The 12,513-nt window shown below is 42.2% G+C and overlaps 2 protein-coding genes across 2 annotated transcripts in view; both read left to right on the forward strand.

Moving 5' to 3' along the window:
* LOC138958893 (uncharacterized) overlaps positions 1–12,513 on the forward strand; it is a 205,020-nt gene that overhangs the window by 140,061 nt on the left and 52,446 nt on the right. The window lies entirely within an intron of this gene.
* On the forward strand, positions 2,146–7,905 carry LOC138958892 (zinc finger CCHC domain-containing protein 7-like). The gene is made up of 5 exons (XM_070330212.1): positions 2,146–2,854; positions 3,475–3,513; positions 4,751–4,843; positions 5,406–5,508; positions 6,926–7,905. The coding sequence occupies exons 1-5, from the start codon at positions 2,762–2,764 to the stop codon at positions 7,021–7,023; spliced, it is 426 nt and encodes a 141-aa protein (XP_070186313.1). The 5' UTR covers positions 2,146–2,761; the 3' UTR covers positions 7,024–7,905.

A 12,513-nucleotide genomic window follows, 5' to 3' on the forward strand; every position in this document is an offset into this window, starting at 1 on the left:
CACAACCACAACTCACACACACGTAGGCACACACACACACACACACACACACACACACACACACACACACACACACACACACACACACACACACACACACACACACACACACACACACACACACACAGGGGGGGGGGGGGCAACTTTGATGTTTGGTTACGATGTGGTGTTATCAAAAGTATACTGACTTGTTCGACGCTTTCATTGAACTTTTTAAACCAAAACCTAATTGCTCGCTGTCACAACAAACTAAAGGTGACAGCCTTTTCTGTCTTTTCATAAAAATGCAAATGTCTTGCCCACAGCAAGGTGAATTATCTGCAAAATAACAACTTGGCATGTATCGAGGCTAATGAGAACAAGATGTGATATTGAACCGTGAGAATACATGCCTAAATACTCTCAATTACACAACGGCGTCCTGAAATGTCAATCCTCGCCCATAGCGTCATAACAAGAAGGTGCAAAATTTGCTTTGGCATGTTTCGAGGCAAACGGCAGACACTAGATTGCTCACAGGTGTTGGGGGAGTTGCGAAGCGTTTCAGTATAGCACTCTTGACACCTGAGTGCATTGACGCGCGTCAGCTTTCGGGTATAACCGTGAACAAGATTGGGTCCACAGGCTATGATGACCACAAGCTATGATAGGCGTATTGTCTTTTTGTCCATCGGACCGTGATACGAGGTTGTCTTCGTAGCGCGGCTAGAGAACAGCGGTGTCTGAAGAGCAGAGCCAATCACAGGCGGCCTCGTATAGAGCTCCAATCAGATTGCTGTAGTTATGGGTATGGGGAGGAGCGTTATTCGCCTGATGATATTTTGATTGATAGTTTTGTTGCCATTGCGCTGAAGAGGGAGTCTGTCGTGTAAATAAAAAGTCAACTGACTGTTTGGAACCTTCATTCGCTTTCATTGTTGTAACGTGTAGCGGGCTGATATAATCTGCAGTGCGTCGTGGGTCCTGCTGAAGTTACAAAGGTGAGCAGTAGTGTGTGTGTGTGTGTGTGTGTGTGTGTGTGTGTGTGTGTGTGTGTGTGTGTGTGTGTGTGTGTGTGTGTGTGTGTAGGGGAATTGCTCCTAATATGGACCGGCTCCTAATATGGACCACCTTCTGTTCTGACAAACTAACGGCGCTAGAGCGCTCAAAAGTTTTATTCGCTGTATTCACCCTCTCTGGATAACTTGCACATGTCAAAACAGTTGCAGAAACAGAAATCTTAAAACCGTTAGGCTTTTTCTCTTTTTTTCACTTTTGGCAGCGTTCACTCTGAATTTGCCGCCTAAGACGGACTCGTTTCTGTCCACAACCAAAGCTTTTATCACTCAAAAATTGTCATATATGACAGCTAAAACCGTATTTGTTACATTTTAGCAGTGTTGACCCCGAGTTTCTACTGCAAACAAAAAATGATAGCAAAGACTCAAAGTATGTGCGAGTCCCCTAATATGGACCACCTTCAACAAATCGAAGAAAATAAAAGCTAAAGGCTATTTTCATTCATTCATTAAGAAGCTTGCTGGAAATAACCTATAACTAGCCCTCGAGTTTTCAAAAAATGCAACAAAAAGTCTTCTTTTCGTGGAAGTTGATAATTTCACTTATTTTCACTCTGTTTTTGATGAGCTTCTTTAGCTTCCTAGTGTGCTTCAAATAATGCTCTCATCAACCCGAAACAGATAAATCTAGAGCATATTTTAATTAGGCTGACTTGTAGTCTAAGTTGTATCATGTTATTTTGAAATATAGGGTTTTATTACAGTGATTCGTGAAGGCCGCTTCACTGGTCCATATTAGGCGCCCTTGCTCCTACCTAATATGGACCCTTTGTGATTTTTTTCTGTATTTAATTTTTGCTGAATGTCTATCAAAGCTAGAGAGAGAGAGAGAGAGAGAGAGAGAGAGAGAGAGAGAGAGAGAGAGAGAGAGAGAGAGAGAGAGAGAGAGAGAGAGAGAGAGAGAGAGAAAGAAAGAGAGAGAGAGTGTGTGTGTGAGTGTGTGTGTATAAGTGTGTTTGTCTGTGTGCATTTGTGTGCGTTTGAATCTGTTCGTGATAATGTGTGTGTTGGAGAGAGAGAGAGAGAGAGAGAGAGAGAGAGAGAGAGAGAGAGAGAGAGAGAGAGAGAGAGAGAGAGAGAGAGAGAGAGAGAGGATTTGTCCTTCGCTGGGGGTATGCAATGCCTTGGCATTGCACTTCTGCTTAATTTTTTTGGTTGTTTTGAACGCATGCGCAGATCATTTTTTGGAGTGTTTGTTTTTCCTCCTTTTCCGGTTTTCTTCTTCATTCCATGTAAGCGCTGGAACTGTAAAGTGGTGTATAAATTCACTTGAGATAATTTAATATTCTTCATATTTTATGCGAGAGGGTTTTTACGTGTGTGATCTTTTTTGTTAGGCCATTCAGGCAGCCATTCTCCCTTTTCGGGGGATGATTGTTTCCTAAAGTGTTTATATTAGTTATTTATGATAATTTCCCCGGGTTATACATGATTGGGATTGTAATAAAGAAAGTTTTCTGTGTTAAAAAATAATTGTGTTTAAAGATTTATGCCTTGTAAAAGCAAGTTGTTTGTGGTTGGTTTGTGATGGTAGCGGTGCTGTGTATGTGTGCATTCATGTGTGCGTATATGCTTTTATATATGTGTAACATTTCAATAGAACACATTCTTTGTCAGCAGGTTGGTCTCACTTCAACGGACGCCACAAGAAATTCGACTCGGACTCAGACTCAGAACCAGATTATAGATCACGTGCCAAGAAGATGAATTCCACTCGACCAGATGACATCCACACCAAACAGCACGGTCCCAGTGACTTGTGTGCTTGCTGTAGAATGAGGGGACACAGCGGAGAGGTATGTGTCAAGGTTTGGTTTGAGTTGTGCCGGCAAGTGTCAATTGTCACTGAATGTATCATTTTGTATGCTTAGTTTTTAATACAGTGCAATGTTGTTCCCAGACTGAGAGAACAATTAAGTGTTAAACTTTAAGACCTCCAAACCTCTGAAAAAATCAGGTCTTAAAAAGGAGGGAGTCTTAAATGGAGGTTAATTTACAGAGGTTATGAACAAAGAATTAAGAAGAAAAAAGGTATTAAATTAAAACTGTATTAGGGAAAAATTCTTAAATTTGGGTGTCTTAAAAGTGGGTTCTACTGTAGGTCAGTTGGACCTGGATTAAAAAAAATGCATAGGTCCAAATGTCCTGGCTAAAATAAATTCAACCAGAACTCTTACATGTCAAAACTATTGGACGGTCAACCGGCTAGGGACCAGCAAAAGAAGCATGTATATTTTGTAGCTTGGTTGTACAACAGTATTAATTTTATTTCTGTGTGGACGTGACATTGAAATACATGTATGTAGCTCTAATCTAACCTTGTTTTATGTTCTAAATGCTTCTCCCCCTAGTTTATTCATCCTGAAATGCGGTTGACACTTTTACTCACCTTGTTGAATATGTTTCTTCATTTCAGCACTGCCCAGACCGCCACTGGCGACAGTATCATGCCACGGTGAGTTTGTTTGTTTGTCCCCACTGGTGTGTTGAATGGATGGTATTGGTCAGACTGTTTGAAGGGAGTTTCTGGCAAATTTGACAAATCTGAAGAATGAGGAATCTACTGTACTGTGCTAGACGCACACGGCGGCGCGATTTGCTCGAAAAAGCACCACAAGTATGGTAATTAATGAAATCAAAGTGAGTGAATGCCCTCCAGGGCGCTACTTCTCTCGAGTGTTGGAAGCGCACAGCACGATTTGCTCGAAAACACACCACAAGTATGGCAGTGAATTAAATCAAAGCCTTTCAGGGGCCTACCTCTCTTGAGTGTTGGAAACACAGTTGTCAAGAAGCGCTGTCTGGTCCCCTAGTAACGTTCACCTCATACACAAACAAGGGAATAACTCTGTGGAAATAACCCAAATCAACCATCACAGAGAGTCCTCTGTTTATGATCTATTCTTTGAAATTTAATGAAGTTTTTAAAACACTGTCTTGTGCAAAACTTATAAAGGCAGTCCTCCTGCGTGGTAGCATTATTTGTAATGGAAGTCTTCCACAACGCTTGGAAATCCTGTTATTTCTGAACATGGTCTACTGCCTCAGACTTTGCCAGTGGGTATGTTTGTGTCTGTTGCTGCGTGTTTGTGTCTGGTTGTTGTCTTCTACTTGTTCTGCATTCATGGGTTGCAACTCCCCCGTACATTCATATGTTATGCGAGAGGGTTTTTACGTGTGTGATCTTTTTTGTTTGGCCATTCAGGCAGCCATTCTCCCTTTTTCGGGGGATGATTGTTTCCTAAAGTGTTTCAAGTTTTTATTAGCTATTTATAATAATGTGAACTAGAAAAATTATAATTGCTGCCCGTGCGTTTAGTGTTATAAGTTTAGACTTCATACATATGCGTTTTCCCGGGTTATACATGATTGGAATGTTTCTTGCATCATTGGAATTCTGCTATTTTTCTCTTGATGACATACAATACCCATGATACATGCAGAGCCTACGAGTAATTTGTTCCTGCTGTAATGACGAAGTCACCGAGACAAACTTCGTTCTCACAAATTCTTTGTCGGTTTCTGAGAGACGTACTGGAGAAGCGACTGAATGTTTACATGGCTACATTATTTGCATTATGATGTCTACTCGAACTTTGTTTTGCTTTTAGCATCAGAGGTTTTATTTAGTAAGAGGGGGTCAAGAGACTTCTTGGTTTGTTTAATCAATGTTGTTTGTTCTCAATTTTCAGGTCACAACTTCAGAGGAGTTGGTGCAAAAGGAGAAATCTGTGAACTCAAGAGTCTATTGTTGCAACTGCGCTAGACAGGGACATTTTGTACACGTAAGTTCACTTCTTAATATTCTTGAAATCCAAACTAACAATCTAGCTTTAGTAGCTTATACTCATCTGTGCCTGGCCTCTAGCTAACTCGTAAAAAAAACACGCTGACAATGGAAGGCGATAGTAAATACAAATGCTGGCGGCCTTACCTTAGAACTCACGGAGTGCTTGTTTTTAGGATGATCTAATTAAATGTACACAGGTTACTTTGAATAGCTTCCGAGAGTGAGTGTTGTGATTGAGTTACATCGTTGTCATTGCAAGTGTGATGCACTGGATTGGTGTTCAGTTTGTGTGTGCGTGTGTTGTTTTTTGTAACAAAAGGGAACTGGTTTAGGCCGCTATTTAGTTATGATAGTAGAGCACTGTGTTCTCCTAACTGGCAAGACTGTCGGCAGTAAAAGGACAGATTTAGTATTTGTTACAAGCTTTATCTATTCACACGCGCGCACACACAGACACAAACACACACACACACACAGACACAAACACACACACACAGACACAGTCTCCCACCATCATGAGCCATTTCAGCATCTGATTCATTTTGTCTCTTCCACAGGAATGCACGGAGGAAAGAATGGACTCGTCCGTGTATCATTCTTACCCCTTCATCGTCAAATACAGCGGAACAATCTTGGGACAGAAAACTGGGAAGTGGAAAGGTAAGTCTTCAACAGCGTTTGGAGATTCAGCGAAACTTGTCTATATAATGACCATCCAAAGGACCAACCAAAAGTGGTCGTTATAAATAAGTGGTCACTATGGAAAGGTACATTTTATGGGGGAAAATTCGATGCGTATCCTTTTTGGGTGGGCAGGTGGTCGTTAACGGGAGGTAGTCTTCAGGTCAGGTTCCACTGTATATATTTTTGTTCCGTTACATATTGTTTTTCGGTAAGCCAGGAGAATATCCAGGTCAAATTGTATTTGCACACGTTTTGGGAATGCGCTGAGCTGAATTGGCTTCCTACCAAGGACTACTACCGTAAAATCCCTAGCAAACTCCCCCCCCCCCCCCCTCCGCACAGATTTCGGGTAAAAGTAGGGGGGTGGGCGTTTGCTAGGTATCCACCCCTTTGCAAGATAACGTGTCATCACATTTTCACGAGAGAAATAAAGTGGTACAACCATGTGATTTATGCAATTTTAATGAAAATTAAACACACCGTTTGTTTACACAAATAAATCTGTGCTAGAAAAAAAGAAGAAAAAAAAAGAACACAAGTGGTCTTGATTCTTCTCATTCTCGGACTAACGTCAGCACAAACACAGTTTCTTCTCTTGTTTGGAGATCTGGTAGGGTTGATGATCGTGGGCTCATTATAGTCCTTCGAAGTCAACATCATCGTCTTCACTGTCGTCTCCACTCTCAGCTTCTTCTGGAAGAAAACTCGCGGGCACATACCGAAACATTGTCTGCAGCTTCGTTTTCAAGATATTTAAAGGCTTTTAGTTTGTACGAGCGTATGTCACTGTAAAGGATTTGTGCTTCGGCATGGCTGAACATAGAGAAGTGTTAAACACTCATTAAAAAACGTCACTGAACGACTTCACTGTGGGACATGACGTAATTTTATCCCTCCCCCCCCTACCCCCCCCCCCCCCCCCCCCCACCCAAAAAAGGAGAACCATCGAACAGTGTGCACCAATCGTAGATATAGGAGGCCGACTGTCCTAAAACTTGTTTTCTTTAAACCGGGGTGGGCGTTTGCTAGGTATTGACCCCTCTGCACAACTTTTGGCCAAAAGTGGGGGGTGGGCGTTTGCTAGATACTGGGCGTTTGCTAGGGATTTTACGGTACTACTAGTAGTAGTCCTTGCTTCCTACAAATATTTCACCTGTGTAGTATTCTTTAGTAGTTCAGGCGTGGATACTTCTTGTTATAAAAGTAAACAGGGGTATTTGGAGTTTAGTGATTGTAATACAGAAAGTTTTCTGTGTTAAAAAATAATTGTGCCTTGTAAAAGCAAGTTGTTTGTGGTTGGTTTGGGATGGTAGCGGTGCTGTGTATGTGTGCATTCATGTGTGCGTATATGCTTTTATATAACATTTCAATAGAACACATTCTTTGTCAGCAGGTTGGTCTCACTTGAGCGGAAAGAAATTCGACTCTGACTCTGACTCGGACTCAGAACGAAATGATGAACCACGTGCCAAGAAGATGAAGTTCAACTGACCAGATGACATGCACACCAAACAGCACGGTCGCAGTAGCAAAGTAAATAAAGCTGATCAAACTTCTGCCGGAAGAAGTGAAGTCTCGCTCTGACAAAGGACTTGGACAATCAGGCTCTACAAAGGTGCAGCCACAGTTTTCACCGGATCTGTTTCCTCGTGGCTCTGGTCGTTCAAAACAAAAGACAAAAGTTCAACCACATTCAGGCAGACAGACATCTCCCAGTAGTCAACGCAACTCTTCCGAAGCTCATTCACTGTTCTCTTTTGCACGGACCGTTGTGAGTGGAGGGTTAGAATCACTGACAGCCGAAAGACCGTTCTCACAAAAAAGGCTGGGAAGAAGGTAGATCTAAAGTAGCATGTGGACACACAGACTACATTTAGCTATATTTCTGTTGTCTGTATTCAGAGCGCCCACTCCCCTTTGTTGTACTCCCCTTTGTTGTTCGATATTGTCATTAGCACTCAAGCTGCCTTTTTTGGTTATGATTTGTGTAATGGGGGTTTTTTTTTTAGATATTAACGGCTGACTGACAAGACAAGTTGAACCAATGCTGTTTTGAATGTGAAAATAATATGCCATGCATTGTGGAGCTTAGAAATCACAGCAAAGTGTCAACAGAGATACCATGAGCAGAATTAACTGAAACAGTGGCTGTGAGCTAAATCTTTAAAGTAGGAATTCCAATCAACTTTTTCCCCCATGGAAAACAGTTTCCTTGAACTATGCATTTTAGAGTTCAGTGTCATCAAAAAACATGTAGATTGTATTGATTATGCAATGAAAGATGTTGATTAGTACAAACAAGAGAACACGAAGAAATATTTGAAGTTCAGCATAATTGCAATTTATTGATGTTGCAAATGCAATAAACAAGATTGACAAAATGTCAAAAACAAAAGGAGATTGAATTATTATTTTATTTGTGTGTGTGTGTGTGTGTGTGTGTGTGTGTGTGTGTGTGTGTGTGTGTGTGTGTGTGTGTGTGTGTGTGTGTGTGTGTGTTTGAGAGAGAGAGAGAGAAAGAAAGAGGGAGAGAGAGAAAAAGAGAGAGAGAGGGAGAGAGAGTGAGAGAGAGAGAGAGAGAGAGAGAGAGAGAGAGAGAGAGTCTTAATCCATAGATATCTATGCTTAATCCCACGAAACAGATCTATTCATGGTCAACACTCTTGGTTCAAAAGCCATGACAGAACACTGACGTGTTAATACAAGCCGTTGATGTCGGGCGTAATATGCACAAACATACAGGCATCATAACCATTGCATACAAGACAACAAAAAGAGGCGCTCAATTTAGAGAACACCGATTTTGAAAATAACAAGGAATGCTTCACAGAACATGCATTTTCAAAAAATGAACAGGAATGCTTTAAAAATCACAAAGTTAAAGGCACAGTAAGCCTCCCGTAAACCATCACAGATACGGTCAGGCTTTTACACACAGTACAAACACCCTTTCATTTAAACACTCACCGATTGAGAACATCCTAGGTGCCCTCCGTAAAGAGCGAACAATTTTCAAAGAATTTATTTTTGCATGGTTTATCTTACCCCTGAGCCATCGTGAACCCGTGTGATCAAGTTTCCCTTTTTCACAATGTAGTCGTCAGTTAGTCATTTGAATGCGACTCGATGTGAGCTTATCAACAATAGCACGTTTTTATGCACGAAACAAACGGCTGTGGTTCACAAGAACTCTAGCGATGGCTTTTGACTGTTGAGAGGAACGGCGATATGCATAAACCGTCGTCTGCTACGACCCTTGCGTGACCCTGCTTCCGGGCTTTTCTTTTTTCCAACTTTCACAACTTCGAATTGTACTGATCTTGTCTTAATGAAAAAAGAATTCTTTTATGATTAAAGAATGTTTGTGTAACAAGCTGTCAATTTATTATTTAGATTTTAAAAGTTAGGTCCAGCGCAAAAACGCGCCAGTTTACATCGATAGAATGAGACCCGAAGGGAAGTAACTCATGTTTGACCTGAGTTCAGGATGGGTCCAAAAAGTGTTCGAGACAATCTGCAAAATTAATTCTTTAAAAATTGCTCGCTCTTTACATAGGCCACCTAGGATGTTCCCGTTTGGTGAGCGTTCAAACGGAAGGGTGTTTGTACTGTGTGTAAAAGCCTGACAGTATCTGTGATGGTTTACGGGAGGCTTACTGCCCGGGCGTGATTTCCGGTATCATAACAGCCGTCCAGAACCAAAACGAGGCGCCATTGTTGTAGAGGACCAAGTCCACGAAAATAAATTCTTTGAACATTTCAGTCACGCTCGACAGAAAGCAGCCAGGATGTTTCCGTTCGGTGAGCGTTCAAATGGAAGTATGCTTGTACTGTATGTAGACGCTCGGGGAGCTCTGTGATGGTTTACGGGAGGCTTACTGTGCCTTTAACACTCACAGTCAAACTGCGAATACAGCCATTTCAACCTCAAAGCCCTTAAAACCTTGGTACATGTACTTCAAAATACCACCACGACCATGTCACAGATCTGTCCAGCTTTTGCCAGCACGCTTTCACTTGGACACATACCAACAACTTGCATCCTGTCTGCTTCCTGGGCCGAGTGGGAACTTCACAGTTTGGTACAGTGGAACCTGTCGATAACAACCATGCAAAGGACCGACCAAAAGTGGTCGTTATAGACAGCTTGTCGTTGTGCAAAGGTGAATTACAAAGAAAAAAGTTTGTCGGGGATCCTTTGGTGGGGTCGTTATGGGCAGGTGGTCGTTTTCGAGAGGTGGTCACAAGAGCAGGTTTGACTGTATTTTTCAAAATGACATCCCTTTTAACAAAAAAGTCGAGTCCCACTCTGCACAGAAAGCAGCCAGGCTGTCGATTTTTTTGGCCCAACAATGCCACTTGTGGCCGCCATTTGCATCTTTTTGTTTGGGCCCAACAATGCCACTTGTGGCCGCCATTTGCATCTTTTTGTTTGGGCACAACAATGCCACTTGTGGCGGCCATTTGCATCTTTTTGTTTGGGCCCAACAATGCCACTTGTGGCCGCCATTTGCATCTTTTTGTTTGGGCCCAACAATGCCACTTGTGGCCGCCATTTGCATCTTTTTGTTTGGGCACAACAATGCCACTTGTGGCGGCCATTTGCATCTTTTTGTTTGGGCACAACAATGCCACTTGTGGCGGCCATTTGCATCTTTTTGTTTGGGCACAACAATGCCACTTGTGGCGGCCATTTGCATCTTTTTGTTTGGGCACAACAATGCCACTTGTGGCCGCCATTTGCATCTTTTTGTTTGGGCACAACAATGCCACTTGTGGCGGCCATTTGCATCTTTTTGTTTGGGCACAACAATGCCACTTGTGGCGGCCATTTGCATCTTTTTGTTTGGGCACAACAATGCCACTTGTGGCGGCCATTTGCATCTTTTTGTTTGGGCACAACAATGCCACTTGTGGCGGCCATTTGCATCTTTTTGTTTGGGCACAACAATGCCACTTGTGGCGGCCATTTGCATCTTTTTGTTTGGGCACAACAATGCCACTTGTGGCGGCCATTTGCATCTTTTTGTTTGGGCACAACAATGCCACTTGTGGCGGCCATTTGCATCTTTTTGTTTGGTCACAACAATGCCACTTCCTTGTGGCGGCCATTTGCATCTTTTTGTTTGGGCACAACAATGCCACTTGTGGCGGCCATCTGCATCTATCTATTTGCAGTTATCAATTATGATGTCATGGCCTTATTAGCACCACAAGAAAACAAAAGAAAGACTAAGGCAAATAAAGGAAAAGACTTTCTTATCACAGAGTTCAGGCACCACAGCCTTCTGAATTCTAGCAAGCACCACAGTTTTGCAACTACCAGCAGTCTGATCAACAGCAAAGAAAACGTCCCACAGGTCCCACGAGTTCCAAGGCCGGAGAACAAAATGTCCGATGGCCCCTTCACTTGTTTGGAGTCATTAGTCCTCGCACGGACACGTAGTGCCAACCAGGCTGCAAGAAAATCACAGAAAACAATGTGAATATGTCGCTAATTGATGGAAGAGAATGCAGATAAATCCTTCACTAGCGTGTACATTTAAAGACTCGGTGAAGTACAATGTACAGTCCCCGACAAAAGAAACGCAACTCATTCGCGCCCACTGTTGCGAGTGATTTTTCGCCTTTTTTAAATTGTCGTAAAATATAAACCAGATAAGGTAAACCAAAAAGAAAAATAGATTCGTAGAGGATATTTTCCTGGCTCTATGATAAATGCATAGTATTTAATCGTTTTTATTTTTTACTTGTTCATAAATTGTGTTATACAGGGTAGGGGTCAAGCGAGTCGTGATTGCAGGCAAACTTGTCTTTTCAACATGCTACAAAAATCGTAAAACTGCATATTTTTTAACAAGGAAAAGACATTTTTGGAGGAAATTTATTTCTTAACAATACCATTTAATTAGAATTATTCGCAAAAGCCTTTAAGACTCCAGAAATGAACAAATATCACTTGGACAGTGTTAAAAAGGGTTGTTTGGCAAAAGCTCATTCGCACGGAATCGACGGGATGATTTCATTAAAAAAAAACATATGCTATTTGTGACCAAGTGTCTGGTCTACACGATCAGGCTATAACTAGAAACAAAAAAGTGCGTTTTGTTTTATTTTTTATTTTTTAACATCGATCGATTAGCGATAGTGATTCGTATGAAAGTACAATGAAGCCAAACGCATACGCCCCCTCTCCCTTAACACATATTTACACACAAATGCACACAAATACACACGAACATATACATACACACACACAGACACACACATCCATACATACAGATAAACAAACAGCCAGATAAACGAACAAAGTCGCGATGTGCAGGAGCGCTACGCAGTGCTAAAATGGACACCAACTGTGTCCCACGCAGTTTGTCTGTCACTATTTCTCCAAAGTTATATTTCTCACATTTAAAACAACGGACACAGAGACAAAGACACAAACACTCATGCACGCACGCACACACATACACAAACAGACGCGCGGACACACATGCACACGCCGGCCCGCCCGCCTGAAGGCACAACCACAACACACACACACATGTAGGCACACATTCACACACACACACACACACACACACACACACACACACACACACACACACACGTAGGCACACATTCACACACACACACACACACACACACACACACACACACACACACACACATGTGAGCGCACACAAACGCAAACGCACACGCGGCTGAGTTTTTGTTTTTTACGTAAACACAAACAGGTGTCCGACATAAGCTCGAACGACAAAAGCTCGAACGACAAAACCCCGAACGACAAAAGCTCAAATGGACATAAGCTCGCGCGCGTGAGTGTGTGTGTGTGGGGGGGGGGCTATATCTGTCTGTCTTTTCTCTTTGTCTCTCTTTTCTATGTCATTTTCTCTCTCTCTCTCTCTCTCTCTCTCTCTCTCTCTCTCTCTCTCTCTCTCTTTCTGCACAAAGCAATAGACTTAAATAATATGGAGA

Source organism: Littorina saxatilis, linkage group LG2 (assembly GCF_037325665.1).
Source record: "Littorina saxatilis isolate snail1 linkage group LG2, US_GU_Lsax_2.0, whole genome shotgun sequence".
Lineage (NCBI taxonomy): Eukaryota > Metazoa > Mollusca > Gastropoda > Littorinimorpha > Littorinidae > Littorina > Littorina saxatilis.

What these genes read in the sequence shown, in the direction of transcription:
- LOC138958892 (XM_070330212.1), top strand. Translation starts at nt 2,762, where the DNA reads ATGAATTCCACTCGACCAGATGACATCCACACCAAACAGCACGGTCCC. An exon ending in GGCGACAGTATCATGCCACG is followed by an intron (nt 3,514 to 4,750) that starts GTGAGTTTGTTT and finishes CTCAATTTTCAG; the next exon opens with GTCACAACTTCAGAGGAGTT. An exon ending in GACAGGGACATTTTGTACAC is followed by an intron (nt 4,844 to 5,405) that starts GTAAGTTCACTT and finishes TCTCTTCCACAG; the next exon opens with GAATGCACGGAGGAAAGAAT.